We start from the raw sequence: 27,899 nt of genomic DNA on the forward strand, positions 1-27,899 counted from the left end.
TCAAGACTCAGAGGAATGGGAGAAGAGGGACTCATATTGGCTTAAAAAATGACACAGAATATAGTTTATCATATAAATGAAAAGCTCACTGGCAAGACTAGCTTCAGGTGTGGCTAGATCCAGGTACTTATAAGTTATAATATGGTCTTTTATTGAATTTCTACATTGTTCCTTGGCATATTTGCTGGTATTACAACAACGGATACTTCCTATGCTCATACTAAGGAGCTCATGGCCTAGTAGCTAATATGATATATAACAAAATGTAACATGTGCAATAATAGAGGTATTTACAAAGTAGAACTATAATTCAGAGAGGAGAAAAAAGCAAACACTTCTGAGGAGAGGTTAACAAGAAATTCAGAGAAGTTATAACTTGAAAATTGTTTTGAAGTAGAAGCAACGATTTTACTAACAAGGATACTGAATAAAATGGTTAATTGGCATGGTTATGGCCCTTGCAAGATCTGTATTCAAATCTCAGCTCTGCCACTTTCAAATTGTACAAACTCTGGCAAGTTTCTCAAACTCTTAGAGTCTTAGTTTCCTTGTATGGAGACTGAAATTGGAACTACTGAATTAACAGAGTTTTTGTTAAGGACCAAGGAGCTGAGGGGTACCCAGATAGGGACAGGCACAGAGTCAGTCCCCTTTCCCTGGTTACTGTCATTCTGCTTTCATAGTCTCCTCCTGTTGTACCTGACTGCTGTCACTTGGAGCTTTCCATCAGCTATGGAAAATTGGCCAGCTTTTATTGAGAGCTGACTGTGAGAGAGATACTGCATTAAGAATTTTGACTTATCTAACTCCTTCCTATAACTCCAGATAGTAGGAAAATTATTACTCTTATACCACAGATGAGGAAACTGACTGAAAATCTAAGGGATGTGCCAAGGTGACAAGCTTAATAAATGATGTTAGCTGGGTATTTCTGACTCCCGTGCTCATGGGCTTAAGCATTATACTATATTTCCTCTTATATAGCATGCCATCATTAATTTCCTCCCCTCGTGGACTTGGCTTTTGGGTGCACCTGTTGCAGCCCACCCTGGGTGCCACCCCACTTTTTCTAAAAGCATGGTTCCGCGATGCTTCTCTTATGTGTGTTTCTGTGTATGTCCAAGTGCTATACTGCTACTCCAACTGACCTGGCTGGCATTAATCCTTTGGGTCCTTTGCTTTCTTTTCAGGTGAGCCTTCCAGATGGTCACCCTCACACTGCGATTGCTGCTGCAAGAATGGCAAAGGTGACAAAGAAGGGGAGAGCGGCACGTCTTGCAATGACCTCTCCACATCTAGCTGCGACAGCCAGTCTGAGGCCAGCTCTCCCCAGGAGACGGTCATCTGTGGTCCCGTGACACGCCAGACCAACATCCAGACTCTGGACCGTCCCATCAAGAAGGGGCCTGTCCAGCTGATCCAACAGTCAGAGATGCGGCGGAAAAGCGACTTACTCCGGACTCTGACTTCAGGCTCCAGGGAATCGAACATGAGCAGCAAAAAAAAAGCTGTTAAAGAAAAGCTCTCAATTGAGGAGGAGCTGGAGAAATGTATCCAGGATTTCCTAAAAATCAAAATTCCAGATCGGTTTCCTGAGAGAAAACATCCTTGGCAATCTGAACTTTTAAGGAAGTATCATCTATAAGGGAGGGCTGGGGGCGGGGAAAGAAAAAAAAAAGTCATCATTTTGAAATTAACCTCCTAAAAGGAATTCATATTTTAAAGGAAAAAATACAACTAATGATGCACATTTCTTAGAACACAATAGTCCATTGATATACTACTGCCTACTTTACCTAGTTCACCTTAACATGTAAATCCACAGGGTAGATTTCTTTCTAGATGTGGAAGTACAAGAAAATCTTTTTTAGTTATTTGTTTGTTTACTTCGTCCCATGTGCTAACTATCTTATATATAATGAGAGCCAGCTACGTAAAAGTAGCTGCGAGGCCTTGGGAGTCGTTTATCCCAAACTGGGTTTTTTCTCTCATCCTTCTACCTCCCTCCTTTGAATGAGGGTATGGTAGAAAAAGATCTGGCCCAATGGCATAAGTTTGGAATTTTTAATTTTGGTTTTTCCTTTTGTTTATGGGGTTAGGGGGGAATGGCAGATTTGTATGACTTTTCACTCAAATCTATATGTGCCAGTTTATATTGACTCCGTATGCATGAGTATTTATTTGTGCAACACAAGCACAACTAAGTATGTATATACACATGATGCACACGATGCCAGGGCCTAGACCTCCCAAGGGCTGTGCTCCTGCTCCCAGCAGCCCTCTCTTAGAATATTTCAGATGGATGAGCTTCTGACTCTTTCTTAAAATTCTTTTGGGAAGATTTCCCAGCCTTTCTTCACAACGCTTTCTAACATCAAATGACTCTCACCATCAACAAATTGTATTCCTTATTGTGAAATTAATACCCTCAGGCTCCATTTTACTGCTTTGCTCTTTGTCTGCATTAAGAGAGGATGAGGAGAGCTGGTCAAACATTCCTTGTGTTAAAAAAATCAAACATTCATATCCACAAAATTTTCTGCTAAATGACTCCACACTCAGCCTTCTCTACCCTGAACTGAATTATCACCCTTTTCTCCATGTTTTCAGAGTTCTTACTGCCCACAGTTTAATGGTGTGGCCTTTCCACATAATCCACATTAAGTTCTGTGTTCCTGTGTTGTTGTGGAACTAAGGACAACACACAGTACTTGAATAAGGGTCCGGCCTTTTGTTTGTTTTAGAGAAAGTTGTATTCCACACACAACCTAATAATTTCTTATAAAAATTTTAAACTACAAAGCTACATTTTTACTTGCTTGTAGCCGTTTTTGTTTGCCTTTGGGATTTGGGCTTTGGCTGTGCCCATGCTAGGATTTAGCTGTGTCATTTTTATGATGTCTGTAACAACCCAACAAGGTAACTGAAGCTCCAGAGTTAAGGTTTCAGATTTCTAAATGAAACTATCTTTTTCAATTACATCCTGACCTGTATAGACACAGCCAAAAAGAAACTGTTAATAGCCATCCATCCATGTAACTCTGTATTTTACTAAGGTACCAATAGCTCTTTCATAGACTTGTGCTACAGGAAGGTTAAAAGACCAGTTTTTATTTTCAGCATTCCTCATGCATTTCAGTGGTAACCAAAAAATAATTTGTCAATTAATAGTTGTGTGCCAAGCACTCCTAATTTGTTTTATTGCGTGTGTGTGCATGTGTGTATGTGTATCACAGGTAATAAAGGCAATTGGATGATATCTGTAGGAGGAAAACAATGACTAATTTCTTCCTTTTGAAATCTTTCATTGATGCACATTTATTATGTAAGATGTTCTGTCTTGATTTCTGTTCTTAGTGATGATTAGTATATGAATATCTTTCTGAATTTTTGTAATTCTCGCCTTCACACTAGGATGACAGACTCAGCTAATGTTTCCTTGTCCTGAAGGTTTGAATGGAGTTTAAAGTTTTACATAAGTGAAAAAGAAAGTTTATCTTGGGAGTTGAGTTGTCAAGAGAATTATAATTTATGAATTTAAGTGGTATTCTTTTCTGTATTAATATATTAGCAGATATTTGATCTTAACTACAACATAGCTTTGTTTGTAAACTTACCAGTATGTCTTCATTCTTTTCAATGTTTCTTGATAGCACATGGCAATACCATCATCCTAATAACAGAAGATCTTGCAAAGAATCACAGAGCTTAATGGGTCAAGAAGTTGAATTTGGGGAATATATCCTGAAACTCACTTTGGTCAAATGATTGATTATTGTGTTGTCACTGGAAGTACTGTCAAAGACTTTGGGGGTCTAACTAAAATGGCCAAAGTTCCAACTTCCTTAAATTTCAGACCTGACTGTAATGGCCTCAAGATAGAGAGATACCCTTATAAGAGTAAAGAATTAAGATGATAGTCAACCCAATATTTCTACTACATTCTTTAAACAGGAAATTAAACACTGCAAAAGGAGTGTTCGTGGCAGTGTTCCTCTGACCCCTGACCTGTCATGAGTTTTCTCTGCTCTGACATTCCTTATACATCCAGTGAACAAAGCTGGAATAGAACACCTGTTTAAAACAATCACAACAGCAATATTTTTATTCTGGGCCACCTCTCGACTGGCACTCATCCCATGGTAAAATATTCAAGTAACTAAGACAACAGCATGGCATTTATTTGTGTGAGTGTTTATATAGAAATGAACATAGACCTGGCCAATAAAAGGCTCTGAGGAGGCTTAAAGCACCTAGTTTGAGTGGAGTTATCAAGTGAGGTCCAGGTAGCCTGCAACACTGGAAATGAGTTCTGGGTAAGTGAGTTATAAGAGTACATGCTCTAGTAACTCTGGTAGTCACTGTGACTCGGGCATGTTTCCCTGAAGTTAAAATAGTTTTTAGAACTTTTTGTTTAATTCTGAAGAAAACAATATATATGGTTTACTTCTCGAACATTGGTTATGACAAGGGCCATAAATTGCTAATATAAAGAAGTTAGTAGTATCAAGTGGATACAATGAATGGGGAATCACATGTGTAGAGCCCCAACTTAGATTGCCTTCTGGGAAATCCCGCGATACTAAAATCCAGTGAGCTTTGGGAGATCATTCCCTAAAGGTATGTGGGTTGTCTGAAGTCAGAAACATATTTACAAAGTCCTTCTACCCACTATCAAAAACGAACTGATCTGCATTCAGCAGGAAAAGGGGAAGACAGGAATATAAAACTACTAGATCATATGGTATTGTGATTTTCTTTCCCCTGCTAGGAAAAAATTGCACTGAAATGCTGACAAAAAAAATAATGAAATGAAGTGGCTTCCAAAATATGCACTGATGTTATCCTTTGTATTTATAGGCACAGTTATCTTACTGAAAATGCATGCATGGTGAATTAAAATAAAAGGGGGAACAATGCACAAATAATAAGCGTTCCCTTTGCTCTTTATTCCTTTATAGTTGTATCTATTCCAACCAATTCATTTTGGGGGAACACATTTATTAAAGGGTGTTGACATGGAATTTTTCTCTTTTCAATTAGCCTTGTTAGATTCAGAGGAATCTTTATCCATAGGCACAGGTGTGTTGCTTGTTCTGGGCCCCATTACTGCCTGCGCTTCTGGATTACTTTTGCTTTCCTGGGCTTTAGATTCTTCTCTGAGGATCCTTTGTTGGTGTCAGACAAAACATGCTACAATGAGACAAAAGGAAGGCATGTATGGTGTTTTGTAAAATTACTTGACACCAGCTCCCACAATGGGAACCAAATTTTGATTCTTATACATTTTCCTTTGCTACAATTCCAACCTTCAACTTTGTATCTACTATAGTGTAGATCTGTGAATTTGAGTGCTGGTATTTTCTGCCACTATATACCATGCCATGGAATTTGACTAGCCTTGGTCTTCTAGATGATCTTTACTAGAATTAATAAGACTCTTTCTGTGAACTTTTAGGAAGAATTCTTTGTCACCTCCACCTGACATACCAATTTTCAAAAGAAAAACGAAGGGAGTTTATTTTTCCTTATGGTGACTCTGTGGCAGATAAATGTTTTTGCCAATTTGCATGCTGGTTTATAAGTTTAGCATGGGCCATTTCTCTCTTTAATGTCTTGGTATTGTTGGTGTCTTGCAATCTTGATGCCCCACAGTTTCAATTTATTTATTTTCTTTTATATTGTCAAAATAGCGCACTAGAGAAAGAACCAGAGTGAACATTCTGTATCCTGAGTTACAATGGAGTTACATGTCATTTGTATAGAACTGTATAATGATTAATATCTGCAGAGAAATTAGACCAAATGAAACCTGCTGGAATAGGTTTGATTTATATTGCCTTCATCATTCTGGTTTCAGACGAAATGGTTATTGCTCTCTACCCCTGCTGAAAGAATAGAGTCTTAAACTTTAATAATCACAGCCTTGTGATGCAAACACAGAGCTTATTTGTTTGAAATGCCTATTATTCCCATCTTGCTGTATACGTTGGAATGGAGATTCTTTTTCCAGTGATCTCCATTGCAAACTTTTTAATAGTGTTTTTTAATACTCAGTATGCACAAAAATCATGTGTAGCACTTGTAAAAATGCAGATTCCTTCAACCTAACTTCGAAGAGTCTGATTCAGAAACTTGAAGCAGGGCAAAGAAATTTGTATTTTGAGCTAGTCCCCTTAATAATTTTGATGAGGATTGTCTATAGACCTTACTTTGAAAAATTCTGCTGTTTAGGGAATATGCAGAGGCCAAGAGTTCCTTTACTTCTTACAAGCACTTCCTCATTTTCTCTTACTTTCTTCCCACTACAAATAAGTCAAAGCATGCATTATTCATTATCTTAAGAGAAAACACCCAAAGAAAAATATCCTAAGACTAGGGCAGAATAGATTTTCATGAATTCTTTGCCATTTCATCTGCTGTCTGTCAACCATAACCCTTTCTCCATATTGTGTGTGTATGTGTATGTGTATGGGTTTTTTCCCTAAATAAAAGCCTGCATTATTATAGTCTTAGCTCTGGGTAGATGGGAGCATATCTCTGAGTGAGATGTATTCTAATGATACCCAACAAGAAATAAAAATAATGATCTTTCCCAAGGAGAGTTGTTTATTTCTAGGCCCTTACTTAGTATGAGTGGGAGGAAATTGAAAGTGATCCATAATTTAATGGTGTATATGGCCCCAAAGGTGATTCCATTAACTGCACATAAAATATAACCAAAATGAATATGGAATGATTAGTGAATTCAGCTATATTTTACCAATCAAATCCTGCGCCATTGAACTGCTAAATTTGTCCAATTTGACTCAATCAGGACTATGAAGCTCTCAGATCATTGAAGATCCTGAACCCTGACATTAACTAAAAACTTGAAGCCAACTGATGTGTAAGAATAAATGCAAAAAAAAAAAAAAAAAAAAGAAAAGAAAAAGAAAAAGAAAGCAAGGAAGAGTGAATTCAAAAGGGTTTCAATGATCCAATTGACCCCATTCATTTAACAGAGTAACTGGATACATACCAAATTCCCACGTTATAAGAAAGATAAAAATAGAGATCATGCTTGTCATGATCATGAGTGAATATTTGAGTAAATATTATTGCCAAAGGAAAGTGAAGGATGTTTAATGAAACTGATGAACATGAGCAACTAATTATGTTAAACTGGCCAAGATTAAAACAAAAATGGTTAAATTTGATTCAGTTTGTTGCCCTCTCTCCTCTACTTCCTAAGTGGGATCCCTTTTCTGTCCCGGCTTCCTAATGTTCAAAAAATGTTTCTCTTGCTTGTGAACAAATTTTGTTGCCAATTAGGTAAAAAATGTTAAGTTCCCAGACTGTCATCCTTGCATTATTTAGGAAATTTACTTTTAAAAGGATAAAGAAAAATGTGCCTGGCCTAGCAACTATCAAGGGCTTGTCCTAGAGGAGGGTGGGGGTAATCTTCCTGTTAATCAGCTTTGTAAAACACTTATATGCCAACCAGAGGGTTTATTAAGTCTCTTGTCTCCAGCAACCTCCTCCATCTTATCAGTTTATTTTTAGAATTGACCTTTAGATAATTTACCTGCATTTGCACAGTGAAAAATCAACATAACTTTATATTCTCTTCCTGCTGACGTGGTCTCCATCCATCACAAATGGAAGCAGAACTGATGCTTAGTAAAGTAATGAGAGTTGCTTTCAAATTACATTAGTGTTCATGTGTGAGTGTGCACATGGCCATGTGCAATTTTTAGGTTTTTGTCAGCTCAGTGGATAATGTGCATGGGAGTGCTATCCGAGTGCATGGAAAAAGCCTTTGGTTACATAGTTTAACAGCTTTTTAGTTCAGCACAATAGTTTGTCTCTACTGTGGATGTCAGTCCTTGAGAATGTTAAGTAAAGCTTGTCTCCTCATGTGAAATTCAAACAATACTAATTTCTGGGGAAAAATCAAACTCATATCCATGTATATAGTGAAGAGTGGCATCTTATTCAAAAAAAGAATGTATTTTTGAAAGCTAAGATAGACATAGAATACATATTAATCATCAGTAGTCGTTTTTAATTGCAGCCAGTGGTCAGTGGTTTATCTATACCCTTTAGGTGAGAGACAGAGAGAAACAATTTCAGGAAACTCTCCTTGATTCATGTGGGTTATGTGCATTTAAGGCCGTGGCTCTCAACCAGGAGTGGTTTTGCATACCAGAGATCTTTTGGCAATGCCTGGAGATATTTTTTGTTTCATGATTTGAGGGGTGCTACTGACAATTAATGGGTATAGGCCAGAGATGCTGCTAAAGATCCTACAGTGTACTGGAAAGCCCTCCATAACAAAAAGTTATCCAGCCCACAATGTCAATAGTGCTTAGCTTGAGAAACTCTAAATTAAGCATGAGTTTAAATTTGTCAAGGCATTTTTTTTTTTCTGTACCATATACGGGAAGTCTTCCAGGTCAATAAATAGGATAAAATAGAAAAATAAAAATCGGAACCAGTTTAAATATGTATAGAAATTATATGTATGGAAATTATTTGAAGTTAGACATAATTATCTCTTTATGCAGATGTGAAAGCTGAGATTTACAGAAATAGGAAACTTTTTCCAGGGATCTGGTAGTGATGAGGAAGGCCTGTAGTTTAGGTGTCTTGTCTTCTTCTACTTCAGTCTTTCTGCCTCAGAAAAATTATACTTCAGTGATGTTGTCAATCTTTCAACAGCTAAGTGTGTTTGTTGTGAAGCACTCTGGGATCCTTTTCAGTTTACATGATCCTGTTAAAGACGTTTCCCAAGCTGATCAACAGTAGACCACAAAGTGCTCTCAGAAATGAAACTAGTAAGGGGGAGAAAGTGTTTTGAGCAGGCCAATGATTTCATTGTCTGTAACTGCTTATCATACCCTTTGTTACTTTGAGTTGAATATTCTCTCACTGAGGATGGTAAAATCTTATTGGAAAATATGTTTCCTAGACTCACCCTGGGGTGGCTCCCAAGTCCTTGTTTCCAAACATGTGACAAGTCTAAGCACAAGTCCTTGCTACTGAGTCTTATTGTTTAGTTTATATATACTGACTTTATTAGAACACAATTTGTGTCTGAAATGATTTGACATTTTTCTTTTAGTGTATCATACCAATATCCCAGGGATGGAATTATGGTAGGGTCATTCTAATTCCATTTTATACAAGGGAAACTAAGGACCCAGAAAGTTTAAATCAGTCATTTATTTGTTTGTTTATGCATATATCCAGCAAATATTTGTTGGGTACATACTATATATAGGTCACTGTCATGAGCATTATAATGTCTAAGCAATCAAATTTGGAGTAAAGAACTTGAATTAAGCTCATTCAAATCCTAGACTAACATTATTTCTATATGTAGTTCTGATCAGTATTCTAGAATTATGGTTTAAATATCCAGTTATAAATAATATATATTACAGATTTATTATTATGTACCAGAAACTCTACTGAGTACTTTTCATGCCTTATCTCATTTAATCCTATCATAATCCAATGAAGTAAGCCCTACCACTATCCTGTCTTTACAGATGAGGTCAGTGAGGCTCAGAAAGATAAAGTAGCACATAAAGGCTCATAGCTAAAAAGTGGCAGAGCCAGATTTTCCTCTGAGTTTAGTAGACTCTAAAGGCTGCTGGCTTAACCATCTCTTTGTACAATCTGTTCTCTCTGTTCTCTGAACTTTGCCTGTTTCTCCTCTCTCCTATGCTAAACAAGGTGAGATCCCAGCCTGACATCCTTCCTAAAAGTCATCAGTTTTTTTTGTTTGTTTGTGACTTGCATCTGCCTAGGAGGTAAAGAAAGGGCAGATTTGCTACAGCTTGTACTTTGTGCCACAAAAATTTTCAAGGGGGCAATAATGTTGTAGAACAAGTATCTGGTGAGTACTGATACCCTAAGAAACTCACCGTGATAAGCTAGCTTCCACGTCTGGAGAAAATGACACCTGCAATTGCTTGCTGTGCTGCACACAGGTCACTAGGGCAAGCTTCAGGAGAAGTAAAATAGGTGTATGAGCGTGTTTATATGTGTTTATGCATGAGTGTATCTAGGTATCTGCTATTTTCATCTTTTGGCTTGTTGAACAGTCTCAGTTTTTTATTCAAGACAGGTCAAAAGCCCAAATGTGATTAACTGCCCTCAGCATCTCATTGTTACTGTTATAAGTTGGGAAAAAGAGAGGCAGCTTTAGAAAAGAAACTTCACCGAAATACGTGCATGCATGTGTGAGTGTGTGTGTGTGAGGAGTGTGTGTATTTATGTGTGTTTTGTGTTTATGTATAAAATTATGTGTATATATGTACATATGTGTGTACATCTATCTTAATGTGTATATATAAATACATATCTATAGCTGTACATATGTATACACCCATAAACAAAGCTCATAGTTTAAAACTTTGGAATTTTCAGTTTGGAGAACTTATTATTATTACAATTTATATTTGGTTTCCTAGATGGTCTAATATAGTTCTAATTTCCAAAATTCTCTTCCACTAAAAGTGGATATATTTATTTATGGTGCCAAGAACATTAACAAAATATTTAGATTTAATATCTATGAATAATAAACCAAAAAAAGTGCATTTAAGGAAACACCAAACTTGTAAAAACTGGCTCTCTTATCCACACCATTTGTTGGAATTTCAAACTACATGTTTTCACACTTCTTCATTCCAAAAAAAAAAAAAAAAAAAAACCAAACCAGAAAAAACCCAAAACACTACCAAATGAACAGTGATAATGTTTAAGAAGAAAAAGAAAAATGTAGGTGTATGATAGCACAAATTCAATGGTTATTGCCCTAGTGGTGCTTCACTTACCTATTGGTTAATTTATTATATCCTGGTTAATTTCACTTTATCACTGATGAGGGTTCCTGTGTCCCTACATGAGTTATCGGTGGAGCTAATTATCTGTTTATTTATTTAAAGCTATAGTAAATAATTTATAATATGCATATTGTAAATAGATACTAAAAGTCAAGTGCACATTGCAATAATCACAAAGTTTTAGTCTCCTGCAAATAACACTTGAAGCCTGTTTATACAATACCCAAATAGTTGCTCAAAGAAAGAACAATGTAAGTCAAATACAAGAAAACCTTACTTACCTATTTTGGCATTTTACAGACATAACAACCAAATTAACGAATTTTGGCCATCTTAAGAATACAGTAAGTTGTGTACTCATTCATAGCCACATGCTTTGCATATTACTGGGGAATGTGAAAAATATTTAAAGTCAACCTATGCAAACAGAGATTCCCTGCTGCTCCTTGGGATCAGTTTGTATGCACAGAAGCCCATGCCTTCAACTGATAGTCCTAGCACAGATCCCTCCTCCCAGAGATCTGTCAGGTGTGCCCACACAACAGAAGCACTTGTAAACTAATCAAGCACGGTCACTGAATCCTTTTTTCACCAGCCTTCTGCAGATGTTGTCTTAAAAACATAAGAAAGAAAATCCATTTTTTTTAAAGCAATGAAATGTTCTAATTAGGTTTGAGAACATTTGAAGGAGCGATTGTTTTTTCCCCAAAATTTTGGAGCAGAGGGGACGTTTTACATCATCCTAACTTCATGTTCCTCTGTCGTTTTATTTTATTTATTTATTTTTAATTCCAAAGGAGAAAGTTGAATCAGGAAAATTTGTCTTAAAATATACTGCTTAGTTTAGAGATGGACAAACTAATGTATTTTTGTAAATCATGGGTGGCGGATGTCAAAATCTCTCATTAATTACCCTGTTTTTTTCTTTAAGGAAATTGATTCATGAATAATTGGAAAGGTATTCTAGTTAAGACACACAGAAACACAAACTTAGCAGAGCTGCACTTCAGAGAGTCCCACTGTAATCTGTTAATAGAATCTGCTTTAAATGAGTCACTCCTTAGACTGGCAATGACACCCAGCTTAGTCTGTAAAATCAGGAATCTTTGTGTTGGCTGAAGGAACTTAGTCATCTTAGTTGAATTCCTCTTCCCCATGTCTTTCAAAACCAGAGCACTGGGTCGAACCTAACCAACAAAATAATTCGTCCAAATTAAATTGACTTTCTTACATAACATCAGCACCACCCCTTACACTTTTAAAGTTAAAGACCCTGTTGATCAGGTTACCTGGAAATTTCAAGTGCATCTGACCAGGGATTATCAAGCTCCTTGTGACATCTGTTTCTGATGCTGTGAATGTGATGTCACCACAAATAGAGGATTCTGAATTTTGCTGGTACTAATGCTGAGTGGTGACTTATTGGGGCCTTGCTCATGTTACTTTTTCCTGACCTCATTCAAGCACTTGATGACTTGGGTCAGTTTGTTGCACATTGATGAATAACAAGTGACACCCAATGAAATTACCTCTTCTCCTTTCCAATGCAGTTCGCTTGTACATAAATGTAACGTCAAATTGTTTACAGGTTATTTTTGTGCATAATTGTGATAGCAGATTTAGCTCAAACTTTAAAGAAATTTGTTTACTGACTGGTGTTAAAATGAATGTGCTTATTACAGTATAAACATCATTAATTATGGACTCACATGAATGCATGTCTACATGTCGTCAGTTCTCAGCAGCTCGGTTATTCAGCAAAAAGTCTGCAGTCTGTGAATAGCAAATATACATAAACTACTGTGACTCTAATAACTCAATAACTGTTTTTACCTTGGGATGTAACACTGTAGATCTTCGCCTGCTGTATTTCTTTCTTACCTATTTGTTTTTGCGAGAAAAACATGATAGAAAATGCTACTACTAATTGTCCCAATGGAATTGCACATCATTTTGGCAATCATTGGTTCACTCAGAAGGCAACCGCCTATAGATGGAACAGCCCTGAGCAACATATAAATATATACATACATATCTATGTATGCAATATCTACACTGCGAATTACTACCATCTATTCTCACTGCCAATGGAAACAAACTACTCTTTTCTTTGGATTCATTGATGGATATAAAAAATTAATTTGCTATTAACTGCTTTCATATTCTGTTTAGTTCTTATAGTATGGTAAATGATACAGGTGCAGTATCAGTATTGTAAAATTGTATGGTGAAAACTACAAAAGTCATTCTGTGGATATATTTTAAAAGGAAGAACAGAAACTATATTTCAGATTCTTGTGTGAATATAATTACAGAATAGGTAACTATTTTTATGTGTTTCCATAAATGACTCCATTTCATATGCATTGTAATTTAGCACAAATCATAATAAATCATTTGGTAACATTTAGTTGTTATATATATCTATTTCCAGTATACCTAAGAGACTGATGAGTCAACATTATTTCATGCTAACTCAAGAAATTTAGATGAAATATAATTACCATTGCAATTAGTTTATTTCTGGTTTGTTGTGGCAGCTTGCTGAGTTTGGGTACAGAAAAGGAGAAGACTTAATGAATTGGTTATTTATTATACTTAGAATTAAACTGTAATAGGCGGAGGCGTTGCCTCTGTCTCTTGCTAATTGGATGGCTTTGTACTATTTTTCAAACCTCTTGAAACACCAGTTTCCTTATCTGTAAATAGGAAATAGAAATAATGGATATATCACAAGGTTCTTGTGAGAGTTAAATTAGATAATCTATATAAAGCACTTATCACAGTATCTTGTATATTAAATAGCTGCTTAATAACCCTTATCCATTCTTATTACTATTATTCCAAAATGCAAATTTTAAAAAGGAATTCAGCTTCAACACTGAATATCTGAATACTTTTTTTTATACTTTACCGTTTTATGACATTGCTAATAGTGTTAAGCATTATGTTTTTTAATCAGAAGGGAAAATTCTACAAAAAATAATTTTACAGCTTGGGGGAGCTTTAGAAATAATTCAGCCTTTTGCTGTTGTGAAGTGTTTTTGGTGGCATACTTGCCCCATGATATGCACTGAAAAAATGGAAGGAATTGGGCAACGTACAGTTTGAGAGATGTAATCTCTTTTACACATTCCACCTTGCACTTTTAAAATGCTTTTTATTATATTTAAAGCCCTGGGAGTTTTGCAGTGAAAACAAGACAAAACAAAACAAAAACTTTCAAACTTTAACCCAGAATCTCCCAGACTGGTCTCACCAAACTTTCTTCTGGTTTTGAGAAACACACTTTGGGAAATGTTTATTTAACCCATTCCCTTCCTTGTATTTCTTGTACAGAAAGGGAAAGTTAAGACCCAGAGAGGAAGAGATGGTTCTGGGTCTAGAACTGCATCTGGGGAATCAGGCTAGGACACTTCTCATATGCTATCTCATGTAAGTGAGATAACAGTTACAGCTTTGTCTTGAGAAACTATTCTAAAGTCACAATATCCATACTGCATGGACCCAAAGTAAAAAGTCCCACAAGGTACAGAAGGCCAAGCAGGAGAAGGTGAGGATCTAGTCTACAGTAATCCTCCTTAAAACTCTGTTACCACTGAAGTCACTTAGGAATGAGATAGTCTATTTTGCCTCAATAAGCTGATCCTTAGCAACAGTGGCTACAAGGATGCTGTACCGTGCTGAATTTCAGTCCACAAGAGGGATGGAAGCTTAGACAGACTGAAGTGATGGAGGGGTTTGGAGAAAAAGTTTTCCCATGAATTCTTTTGTGGAAAGCTGTGGGCTTTCCTCTGAAAACTTGAGAGAGAGAAAGCAACTGTGATGGAGATTTGTGAAGTTAATGACCTCCAAAGCCTTAGAAATTGCTTAAATAGAGCCAAAACTTCATTAAATTTAGGCACAGGGAAAGGCTATGCCTCCACTGTTCCAGAATGACATAGACAAGTAAAGAACCAACATTAAGAGAAAAAGTTGGCTGCTGACTTACAGAATGAACAGCAGGAAGGAATTTATTTGTCACCATTGTTCTGCCCAGAACAGCAGCTAGTTTCCCCCAAAAATCAAGGGTCCTGAGAACACTCCCTAAAGATTCTGCGATGTGGGTGGTAAGGACACAAGGGGGCTCTCTCTACTTGCTGGGGAGCATGGGTGGAAAAAAGGGTGTATGGGGGGCCCAGGAAAGCACTGGTAGTAGATCAGGAGAAAGACTCCTCTTGAGATCTCTGGAGAGATTTGGGGAGATTTGTACACAGCCACTGATCAAAAACTCACCCTTCTGATAAATTGAATTGAACAGGACTTGATCAGAAGGATCATAATTTTTGCAACGAGGACAGTGAAAAAGGAAAAAATACGAACTGCTTAGACAATACTTCTTCCCTCCAATTTCAACCCAAAGGCAGCATTCCTTCCCATGACTAAAAAATATTCAGAGCCCACATCAATCTTGTCCCAAATGGCAGCTGCCACTGAAACAGGTCATGATAGGTCTTCATTTCAATAAGGGGATGATAAAAACCCTTAGCCAGGCAGAGCAGCTTCAGCCTTCAGTAAGCCAGCCTCATGTTGCAGAGCTTAAAGAAATCAATAGGTCAGCAACAAAGGCCCAGGAGGAGGGCAGGGTTTTCAAATGCTAAGATTGCCAAAGAGCTCCAGGTACACCCCATAAACCCCTTGCTTATTCTTATTACCATGTTATGAAAGCACCAAAAATAAATTCTGAGGACTAAACTCAGTCTTTGACTTGTTTTTCTCTTTCTTCTGACTCACCATGTGTCCTATCTTTAGGGTAGCAAGAAACAAAAACACCCTACATAACTGGAAGATAGCTAGTATATTGAAATGGTATTGCTCTTCCTCTGTGGATAGGTCTGAGTTCAAACATGCTCTTCAAGCCTGTCTGCTTCCTGATGGATATTCAGCAATTAAATAGGATGTCTCCAAGAGACAAAATCACAGACACATAGGTACCTTTGATACAAATAAAGCTTTTCTCCTCTCCATCCTCCCTGAATGTTCTACTTTTTTTCTATACATTTCTTTCCCTCTCTTTTTATTCTGTTTGTTCTTCACACGTCTGGAGTATAGGGTAAACATATTTAATAAATCACAGCATCCTTTATCTAACAGTACCCCTTTCCCCCACCATACGCTTTCCTTGAAGCCTCAATTTCTTCATCTAGTCTGTGATTGGGGACATTGAAGGAGATATATTTTTTGCACCATTTTGCCATCCCTTTCTCAACTGATTTTTACCTCAGCTCTGGCTGGTCTCCTATTTGAAGAAAGAGGTGGAGGTGGGGAGGATTTGGTGGGTCCCAAATATTGACCATTTTAGATTGTCTTTGAGAGAAAACAGCAAGTCCATCTAGGAGGAAATGAAAGACAAGGAGAAGGTGAGTTGAATGCTGGTGGACTGTGGTCTGTGGTCCTAAAGCTATTGCAAATGGGTGAGCTACCTTAACTGTTTCTTCCCTGGGGATGAAGTGGGAACCCAAGACCTTTCCCTGCTAATTTCCACATATGCCCCAGTTTAATGACTCATTTTCTGCATTAACCAGAGCTTGCACCCTTTGCTCCAGAAAGTCTAGCATGAATTTCTGTTTTGTCTTTAACATGGATAGACAGAAAGGGATTGGAAATGGTGAGAAAGTAGTGAACTTATTGGAGTTAGACAGAGAAGCCACACAGTTAGCAGCAAATCATTCTTTCTCCCTTTGCCCCTGGGAAAGAGTGGCCCTTAGTACCTAGAAATAATAGACTGTCAGTTTTTTTTTTTTTTTCAATAAGGAGATGGATGTCCTAGTCTCTCTGTCACCAGATATTAACAAATGTGAGAGAGTGTGAGGAGGGAAAAAGATGTTAATAATAATCAGTTTTGTGTACCTGAGGCATAAGAGATTTTTTTCCTGATAGAGTAAATGAATAACATGGTAATTAACTTGATCTACTCTTTAGGGAGCTGCTACCTGCAGGTCTCTTTGCAAAGCCCAGGCTTTATGCTCATAGTGCAATGATGTTCACAATGTCCTCTGGCACCTTGAGGTTTGCAGTATGTATTCTCATTCATCTATAGTTTCTGAAAGCTGAAGCAACAGTTGGGGACTTAGAAAGGACTGCATCATTTTCCTCTTAGTTATTTTCTATAACATAACTTCTCGTAGGTCTGTACAACTATAGAATATCTTACATTGCTATTTATGATGCTTTGAGGAAGTGCTGGAAATATAGCAGATTAAAAATTAGCCAAAATAATATACAAACATGTCAATATCAGCTGTTTCCCATATTTTGTGGTACTCTTTTTTTAATAAGTAAATAGCAACCAAAGACAAAAACATACAAGGGAAAAGGGTGTCTTCTTGTTTGAATAGGAAAAATTGATTGTTTACTGTTTTATGACATGCAGCCTATACAAATCCCATCCTTTTAGTCTCAAGATTGTGAAAACAACAAAACAGAAAAAGGTCTCCAAAGTACACAAGACCCAGATTCAAGGATTCCTATGTGTATGTCAACAACCTTAAGGGAAGAGCTGGAGAAAGTCTCAACATAAATACAGAGCTCTGATGATATATGTTTTTAAAGCCTGGGAAACAGAGTAAAATGACAAGAGGTAAAACAATTGTATATCCTACAGGTACAAAATTTTAGTACATTTTTTATAGATCCAACTTCATTGATACAATCTCTTGATTTTTTCTTTCTTCCAGACATTTCCCTCCCTCTGACACTACTTGTGTTTCTGCTCTGATTATCTTATTGGAATTTCTCAGAGTACCTATAAAAGAGGCATAAAGTAGGTGGCAAGGAGTTGAAGTGAAATAGGTCTGGGAGTGGGGAGAAAAATGGTCTTGAGCCTTGTTTCTCAAAGTCCATTCTATAAACAGGCAGCATAGAAATATAGAGTCTGAGAACCACTCCCACTTCCAGTCCTACTGGATCAGAATCTGAATTTTAACAAAACCCAGGGACACATGTCACATACACATTAAAGTCTGAGAAATATTGGCCTATAAGATAGGGCAGAATTAATAGGGCTATCCTCAGAGGCAAAAAGGAGAGATTGAGACAAGGGGTATACGGAAGGTAGATTCTTCCAAGTGGGGCCATGGCATTAGGTAATGTGGAGGTTGTCATGTGAGCAATAAGAACACCACTGGCCTCAGCAAAAACCTAACACTCTAGTAGAGATTGGGGTCCTACTTTAGCTTCCTTAAAGAGAATAATTGTCAGCCAAGAATTTTGTATCCAGCAAAACTAAGTTTCATAAATAAAAGAGAAATAAAGTCATTTTCAGACAAACAAATGCTGAGGAAATTTGTCACCACCAGTCTATCCCTACGAAAAATGCTAAAAGAAGTTCTAAATCTGGAAACAAAAGATGCACCAGAATAAAGCCTCTTCAAAGCATAAAACTCTAAAACAATAAAGGGCCTATAAAATAATAACACAATGAGGAAAATAAAGTATCTAGATAACAATCTAACAAACATGATGACTGGAACAGCACCTCGCATCTCAATATTAACATAGAACATAAATAGTCTGTTGATCCACTTAAAAGATACAGATTGACAGAATAGATTTAAAAATCACAAGTCAAATATCTGCTATCTTCAAGCGACTTACATAATATGTAAAAATTCATATAAACTCAAACTCAAGGTAAAGAGGTGGAAAAAGATATTGCACACAAATGGAAGCCAAAATCAAGCAATAGTAGATATTCTTATATCAGATAAAATGGACTTTAAAGCAACAAAAGTAAAATAAACAAACAAACAAGAAGGTCATTATATAGTGATAAACGGATCACTCCAACAAAAATACTAAAATCCTAAATATATATGCACCTAACTCTGGAGTTTCCGGATTTATAAAATAATTACTAGTAGACCTAAGAAATGAAATAGCAACACAATAATGGGATGTGGGGGACTTCAACACGCCACTGAGAGCACTAGAAATATCACCATGGCAGAAAGTCGACAAGAAAACAATGGACTTAAACTACACATTAGAACAAATGGACCTAACAGATATTTGCAGAACATTCTACCCAAGAACTGCAGAATATACATCTCATCAGCACACGGAACCTTCTCTAAGAGAGGCTATAGGCAACAAAACAAGATTCAATAAATTTAAAAAAAATCAAGATCATATCAAGGTTCTTCTCAGACCACAGTAGAATAAAATTAGAAATCAACTCCAAAAGGAACCCTCAAAATTATACAAACAAAAGGAAACTAAACAATCTGATTCTGAGTGATTTTGGGAGTTAACAATGAGATCAAGATAGAACTTTTAAAACGCCTTGAAATAAACTGTAATAGTGACACAAGTTATCAAAATCTCTGGGATACAGCAAAAACAGTGCCAAGTGGAGAGTTTATAGCAGTAAATGCCTACATCAAAAAGTCTGAAAGATCACAGATTGACAAACTAATTTTACACTTCAAGGAACTAGAGAAACAGAAACCAAATCCAAAGCTAGCAGAAGAAAAGAAATAACAAAGATCAAGGCAGAACTAAATGAATTTGAAAGAAAAACAATTGTAAAAGATCAATAAAACAAAAGGTTGATTTTTTGAAAATATAAACAAAATTGGTAGACCATTAGCAAGATTAACAAAGATGAGAAAAGATACAAATACGCTTAGAGATAAAAATGGAGACATTACAACTGACACCACAAAAATGCAAAAGATCATTTGAGACTACTATGAACACCTCTATGCACACAAACGAGAAAATCTAGAGGGAATGAATAAATTCCTGGAAACATACAACCCTCCTAGATTAAATCAGGAAGAAACAGGCACACAGAACAGACCAATAATAAGCAGTGATATTGAATCAGTAATAAAAAATTGCCAACAACAACAAAAAAGCCTAGGGCCAGATGGATTGACAGCTGAATTCTACCAGATGTTTAAAGCAGAATTGGTACCAATTCTACTGAAACTATTCCAAAAGATTGAGAAAGACAGAATCCTTCCTAACTCATTTTATGAGGCCAGTATCACCCTCATATCAAAATCAGGAGCAGACATAACAAAAAGATAAAACCGTGAACCAATATCCCTGATGCACATAGATATGAAAATCCTCTCTCTCTCTCTCTCTCTCTCTCTCTCTCTCTCTCTCTATATATATATATATATATATATATACTAGCTAGCCAAATCCAACAACACATCAAAAAGATAATACATGATGATCAAGTGAGTTTTATCTTAGGGAAGCAGGGATAATTTAACTTACACAAGTCAATAAATGTGATACTTCACATAAACAGAATTAAAAACAAAAACCAAGGCCAAGTGTGTTGGCTCACACTGATAATCCCAGCCTTTTGGGAGGCTGAAGTAGGAGGATTGTTTGAAGCCAGGTTTTTGAGACTAGCCTGGGCAACATGGTAAGACCTCATCTCGACAAAACAAAAACAAAAACTCAAAAGCAAAATTAGTCAGGCATGGTGGTTCACAACTGTGGTCCCAGCTACACATGAGGCTGAGGTGGGAGGATCAATGGAACCTGGGAAGCCAAAGCTGCAGTGAGCCATGATTTTGCCACTCCACTTCAGAGTGAGATCCTGTCTCAATCACACACACACACACACACACACACACACACACACACACACACACAATCATCCCAATAGATGCGGAAAAAGCATTTGATAAAATCTAATATCTCTTTATGATAAAACATCTCAAGAAACTGGGAATAGAAGAAACATAACTCAAAATAGTAAAAACCATATGTGACAAACCCACAGCTTCATAATGAATGGGGAAAAGTTTAAAGTATTCCCCATGAGAACTGGAACAAGGCAAACATGCTCACTTTCACAAGTTCTATTCAACATAGTACTGGAAGTGCAAGAGAAAGAAATAAATAAAGGTCATCCAAATTGGAAAAGAGGAAGTCAAACTATCTCTGTTTACCAATGATATGACTGTATACCTAAAAAACCCTCATGCCTTCTCCAAAAGACTCCTAGATTTGATAAATGAATTCAATAAAGGCTCAAGTTACAAAATCAATGTACACAAATCAGTAACATTGCTATACACCAACAACATCCAACCTGAGACTCAAATCAAGAACTCAATCCCCTTTACAATAGCTACAAAAAAAAAAAAAAAAACCCAGGAATATTCCTAACCAAGGAGGTGAAAGATCTCTACAAGGACAACTAAGAAACACTGCTGAAAGAAGCCAGACGACACAAACAAAAGAAAAGAAGTCTTATACTCACAGATAGGAAGAATCAATATCAGGAAAATGACCACACTGCCCAAAGAAATCTACAGATTCAAGGCAATTCCTATCAAAATGCAATCATATTTTTTCATAGAATTAGAAAAAAAAATCCTAAAATTCATATGGAACCAAAAAGGAGATTCAATAGCTAAAGCAATTCTAAGCAAAAAGAAGAAATCTGGAGGCATCACACCACCTGACTTTAAGTTATACTGCAAAGCTACAGTTAGTAAAACAGCATGGTCTTGGTATAAAAGTAGAAACATAGACGGGTTGAATAGAATGGAGAACCCAGAAATAAAGCTAAATAATTAAAAGGAACTGGTCTTTGACAAAGCATTGAAAAAACATACATAAGTGAAAGGACACCCTGTTTAATAAACGGTGCTGGGAAAACTGGATAGCCACTTGTAGAAGAATGAAAATGGATTACTATAACTCACCTTATACAAAAATTAACTCAAAATAAATCAAAGGCTTAAATCTAATATTTGAAGCCATAAAAATTCTAGAAGATAACCTAGGAAAACCTCTTCTTCTCATTGGCCTAGGGAAATAATTTATAACTAAGACCCGAAAAGCAAATGCAACAAAACTAAAAATACATAAACGGGACCTAATTAAACTAAAAGGCTTCTGTGCAGCAAAAGAAATAATCATCAGAATAAACAGACAACACACAGAATGGGAGAAAATGTTTGCAAACGATGCATCTGACAAATAAATAATATCTAGAATCTCCAAGGGAATCTACAAACAAGTCAAAAAAATCAACACAAGAAAAAAAAACCCATCAAAAAGTGGGCGAATAACAGGAATAGACATTTCTCAAAAGAAGATATACAAATGATGAACAAACATATAAAAAAGCTCAACATCACTAAACATCACTAAACAAAACCACAAGATATGACCTTACCCCAGCCAGATGTCTATTATTAAAAAGTCAAAAAACAATAGGTGTTGGCATGGATTTGGTGAAAGAGAATGCTTATGCACTGCTGGTGGGAATCTTAATTAGTGCAACTTCTATGGAAAACACTATGGAGATTTCTTAAGAAACTAAAAGTAGATCTATCATTCGATCCAGCAATCCCACTACTGGATATCTATCAAAGGAAAAGAAGTTATATCAAAAAATGCCCTCATGTGTATATTTATTACAGCACAGTTCACAATTGCAAAAATATGGAACCAAACTAAGTGCCCATTGACCAATGAGTGAATAAAGGAAATGTGGTATATATCCACCATGAGATACTACTCAGCCATAAAATGAATGAAATAATGTCCTTTGCAACAACTTGGATGGAATTCAAAGTCATTATTCCAAGTGAAGAAAATCAAATGCCGTATGTTCTCACTTGTAAGTGGGAGCTAAGCTATGGGTATGCAAAGGCAGATAGAGTGATATTATAGACTTTAGAGACTCAGAAGGGAGAGGTGACACATATTGGTCATAATGTACACTAATTTAGTGACAGGTGCACTAAAATCTCAGACTTCACCACTATACAGTTCATACAAGTAAGCAAAACCCACTTGTACCCTAAAAGTTATTGAAATAAAAAATTTAAATGACAATAGAAAGTGCAAAATTAAATCTACAATCATCTCATCTGCAAACAGGGACCATTTGACTTCTTTTCCTTTTTAAAAATTTTTTTATTGTTATTCTTTAAGTTCTAGGGTACATGTGCACAATGTGCAGGTTTGTTACATAGGGATACATGTGCCATGTTTCTGGGCTGCAACCATTAACTCATCATTTACATTAGGTATATCTCCTAATGCTATCCCTCCCCTCCCCCCACCCCACATCATGACAGTGTGTGTGTGATGTTCCCCGTCCTGTGTCCAAGTGTTCTCATTATTCAATTCCCACCTATGAGTGAGAACATATGGTGTTTGTTTTTTTTTTGTCCTTGCAATAGTTTGCTGAGAATGATGGTTTCCAGCTTTATCTATGTCCCTACAAAGGACATGAACTCATCCCTTTTTATGGCTGCATAGTATTCCATGGTGTATATGTGCCACATTTTCTGAATCCAGTCTATCACTGATGGACATTTGGGTTGGTTCCAAGTCTTAGCTATTGTGAGTAGTGCCACAATAAACATACGTGTGCATGTGTCTTTACAGCAGCATGATTTATAATCCTGTGGCTATATACCCAGTAATGGGATGGCTGGGTCAAATGGTATTTCTAGTTCTAGATCCTTGAGGAATCGCCACACTGTCTGCTACAATGGTTGAACTAGTTTACAGTCCCACCAACAGTGTAAAAGTGTTCCTATTACTCCACATCCTCTCCAGCACCTGTTGTTTCCTGACTTTTTAATGATTGCCATTCTAACTGGTGTGAGATGGTATCTCGTTGTGGTTTTGATTTGCATTTCTCTGATGGCCAGTGAGGATGAGCATTTTTTCATGTGTCTGTTGGCTGCATAAATGTCTTCTTTTGAGAAGTGTCTGTTCATATCCTTTGCTCACTTTGTGAAGTGGTTGTTTGTTTTTTTCTTGTAAGTTTGTTTGAGTTCTTTGTAGATTCTGGATATTAGCCCCTTGTCAGATGAGGAGATTGCAAAAATTTTCTCCCATTCTGTAGGTTGCCTGTTCACTCTGTTGGTAGTTTATTTTGCTGTGCAGAAGCTCCTTAGTTTAATTAGATCCCATTTGTCAATTTTGTCTTTTGTTGCCATTGCTTTTGGTGTTTTAGACATGAAGTCCTTGCCCATGCCTATGTCCTGAATGGTATTGCCTAGGTTTTCTTCTAGGGATTTTATGGTTTTAGGTCTAACATTTAAGTCTTTAATTCATCTGAGTTAATTTTTGTATAAGGTGTAAGGAAGGGATCCAGTTTCAGCTTTCTACATATGGCTAGCCAGTTTTCCCAGCACCATTTATTAAGTAGGGAATCCTTTCCCCATTTCTTGTTTTTGTCAGGTTTGTCAAAGATTAGATGGTTGTAGATGTGTGGCATTATTTGTGAGGACTCTGTTCTGTTTCATTGGTCTCTATCTCTGTTTAGGTAACAGTACCATGCTGTTTTGGTTACCATAGCCTTGTAGTATAGTTTAAAGTCAAGTAGGCTGATGCCTCCAGCGTTGTTCTTTTGGCTTAGGATTGTCTTGGCAATGCAGGCTCTTTTTTGGTTCCATATGAACTTTAAAGTAGTTTTTTCCAATTCTGTGAAGAAAGTCATTGCTAGCTTGATGGGGATGGCATTGAATCTGTAAATTAGCTTGGGCAGTATGGCCATTTTCACAATATTGATTCTTCCTATCCATGAGCATGGAAAGTTCTTCCATTTGTTTGTGTCCTCTTTTATTTCCTTGAGCAATTGTTTGTAGTTCTCCTTGAAGAGGTCCTTCACATCCCTTGTAAGTTGGATTCCTAGGTATTTTATTCTCTTTGAAGCAATTGTGAATGGGAGTTCACTCATGATTTGGCTCTCTGCTTGTCTGTTATTGGTGTATAAGAATGCTTGTGATTTTTGCACATTGAGTTTGTATCCTGAGACTTTGCTGAAGTCAATTATCAGCTTAAGGAGATTTTTTGGCTGAGACGATGGGGTTTTCTAGATACTCAATCATGTCATCTGTAAACAGGGACAATTTGACTTCCTCTTTTCCTAATTGAATACCCTTTATTTCTTTCTCCTGCCTGATTGCCCTGGCCAGAACTTCCAACACTATGTTGAATCGGAGTGGTGAGAGAGGGCATCCCTGTCTTGTGCCAGTTTTCAAAGGGAATGTTTCCAGTTTTTGCCCATTCAGTATGATATTGGCTGTGGGTTTGTCATAAATAGCTCTTACTATTTTGAGATACGTCCCATCAATACCTAATTTATTGAGAGTTTTTAGCATGAAGGGCTGTTGAATTTTGTCAAAGGCCTTTTCTGCATCTATTGAGATAATCATGTGGTTTTTGTCTTTGGTTCTGTTTATATGCTAGATTACATTTATTGATTCACATATGTTGAACCAGCCTTGCATCCCAGGGATGAAGCCCACTTGATCATGTTGGATAAGCTTTTTGATGTGCTGCTGGATTCAGTTTGCCAGTATTTTACTGAGGATTTTTGCATCAATGTTCATCAGGGATATTGGTCTAAAATTCTCTTTTTTGTTGTTGTGTCTCTGCCAGGCTTTGGTATCAGGATGATGCTGGCCTCATAAAATGAGTTAGGGAGTATTCCCTCTTTTTCTATTGATTGGAATAGTTTCAGAAGGAATGGTACCAGCTCCTCCTTGTACCTCTGGTAGAATTCAGCTGTGAATCCGTCTGGTCCTGGAGTTTTTTTGGTTGGTAAGCTGTTAATTATTGCCTCAATTTCAGAGCCTGTTATTGGTCTATTCAGGGATTCAAGTTCTTCCTGGTTTAGTCTTGGGACGGTGTAGGTGCCCAGGAATTTATCCATTTCTTCTAGATTTTCTAGTTTAGTTGTGTAGACCTGTTTATAGTGTTCTTCAATGATAGCTTGTATTTCTGTGGGATCAGTGGTGATATCCCGTTTATCATTTTTTATTACATCTATTTGATTCTTCTCTTTTCTTCATTAGTCTTGCTATTTGTCTATCAATTTTGTTGATCTTTTCAAAAAACCAGCTCCTGGCTTCATTGATTTTTTGAAGGGATTTTTGTGTCTCTATCTGCTTCAGTTCTGCTCTGGTCTTAGTTATTTCTTGCCTTCTGCTAGCTTTTGAGTGTGTTTGCTCTTGCTTCTCTAGTTCTTTTAATTGTGATATGAGGGTATCAATTTTAGATCTTTCCTGCTTTCTCTTGTGGGCATTTAGTGCTATAAATTTCCCTCTACACACTGCTTTAAATGTGTCCCAGAGATTCTGGTATGTTGTGTCTTTTTTCTCATTGGTTTCAAAGAACATCTTTATTTCTGCCTTCATTTCGTTATGTACCCACTAGTCATTCAGGAGCAGATTGTTCAGTTTCCATGTAGTCGAGCGGTTTTGAGTGAGTTTCTTAATCCTGAGTTGTAGTTTGATTGCACTGTGGTTTGTGAGACAGTTTGTTATAATTTCTGTTCTTTTACATTTGCTGAGGAGTGCTTTACTTCCAACTATGTGGTCAATTTTGGAATAAGTGTGATGTGGTGCTGAGAAGAATGTATATTGTGTTGATTTGGGGTGGAGAGTTCTGTAGACATCTATTAGGACCTCTTGGTGCAGAGCTGAATTCCTGGATATCCTTGTTAACTTTCTGCCTCACTGATCTGTCTAATGTTGACAGCGGAATGTTAAAGTCTCCCATTATTATTGTGTGGGAGTCTAAGTCTCTTTGTAGGTCTCTAAGGACTTGCTTTATGAATCTGGGTGCTCCTGCATTGGGTTCATATATATTTTGGATAGTTAGCTCTTCTTCTTGAATTGATCCTTTTACCATTATGTAATAGCCTTCTTTGTCTCTTTTGATCTTTGTTGGTTTAAAGTCTGTTTTATCAGAGACTAGGATTGCAACCCATAATCTCCTTAAGCTGATAAGCAACTTCAGCAAAGTCTCAGGATACAAAATCAATGTGCAAAAATCACAAGCATTCTTATACACCAATAACAGACAAACAGAGAGCCAAATCATGAGTGAACTCCCATTCACAATTGCTTCAAAGGGAATAAGATACCTAGGAATCCAACTTACTAGGGATGTGAAGGACCTCTTAAAGGAGAACTACAAACCACTACTCAATGAAATAAAAGAGGACACAAACAAATGGAAGAACTTTCCATGCTCATGGATAGGAAGAATCAGTATCGTGAAAATGGCCATACTGCCCAAAGTAATTTTTAGATTCAATGCCATCCCCGTCAAGCTACCAATGACTTTCTTCACAGAATTGGAAAAAACTACTTTAAAGTTCATATGGAACCAAAAAAGAGCCTGCATTGCCAAGACAATCCTAAGCCAAAAGAACAAGCTGGAGGCATCATGCTACCCGACTTCAAACTATAATACAAGGCAACGGTAACCAAAACAGCATGGTACTGTTACCTAAACAGAGATAGAGACCAATGAAACAGAACAGAGTCCTCACAAATAATGCCACACATCTACAACCATCTAATCTTTGACAAACCTGACAAAAACAAGAAATGGGGAAAGGATTCCCTACTTAATAAATGGTGCTGGGAAAACTGGCTAGCCATATGTAGAAAGCTGAAACTGGATCCCTTCCTTATGTCTTATACAAAAATTAATTCAAGATGGATTAAAGACTTAAATGTTAGACCTAAAACCATAAAATCCCTAGAAGAAAACCTAGGCAATACCATTCAGGACATAGGCATGGGCAAGGACTTCATGTCTAAAACACCAAAAGCAATGGCAACAAAAGACAAAATTGACAAATAGGATCAAAGCCCAGCAAAAGAAGCTACCATCAGAGTGAACAGGCAACCTACAGAATGGGAGAAAATTTTTGCAATCTCCTCATTTGACAAAGGGCTAATATCCAGAATCTACAAAGAACTCAAACAAACCTACAAGAAAAAAACAACCCCTTCACAAAGTGGGTGAAGGATATGAACAGACACATATCAAAAGAAGACATTTATTCAGCCAAAAGACCCATGAAAAAATGCTCATCCTCACTGGCCATCAGAGAAATGCAAATCAAAACCACAACGAGATACCATCTCACACCAGTTAGAATGGCGATCATTAAAAATCAGGAAACAAAAAGGTGCTGGAGCTAGAGAGGACGTGGAGAAATAGGAAAGCTTTTACACTGTTGGTGGGACTGTAAACTGGTTCAGCCACTCTTGAAGA

The 27,899-nt window shown here is 36.9% G+C and overlaps 1 protein-coding gene across 3 annotated transcripts in view; it reads left to right on the plus strand.

Annotated features, from left to right (window-relative positions):
- Window positions 1-4,931, plus strand: part of KCTD16 (potassium channel tetramerization domain containing 16) — a 307,662-nt gene extending 302,731 nt beyond the window's left edge. For all 3 annotated transcript variants that reach the window (XM_527061.7, XM_001155806.6, XM_009449880.4), the window contains one exon: window positions 1,191-4,931. In XM_527061.7, the coding sequence (XP_527061.2) occupies window positions 1,191-1,645 (455 nt within the window). In that variant the 3' untranslated portion in view covers window positions 1,646-4,931. The remainder of the gene's footprint in view (window positions 1-1,190) is intronic.
- The last annotated feature ends 22,968 nt before the right edge of the window (window positions 4,932-27,899 follow it).

This window comes from Pan troglodytes, chromosome 4 (genome assembly GCF_028858775.2).
Source record: "Pan troglodytes isolate AG18354 chromosome 4, NHGRI_mPanTro3-v2.0_pri, whole genome shotgun sequence".
Classification (NCBI taxonomy): Eukaryota; Metazoa; Chordata; class Mammalia; order Primates; family Hominidae; genus Pan; species Pan troglodytes.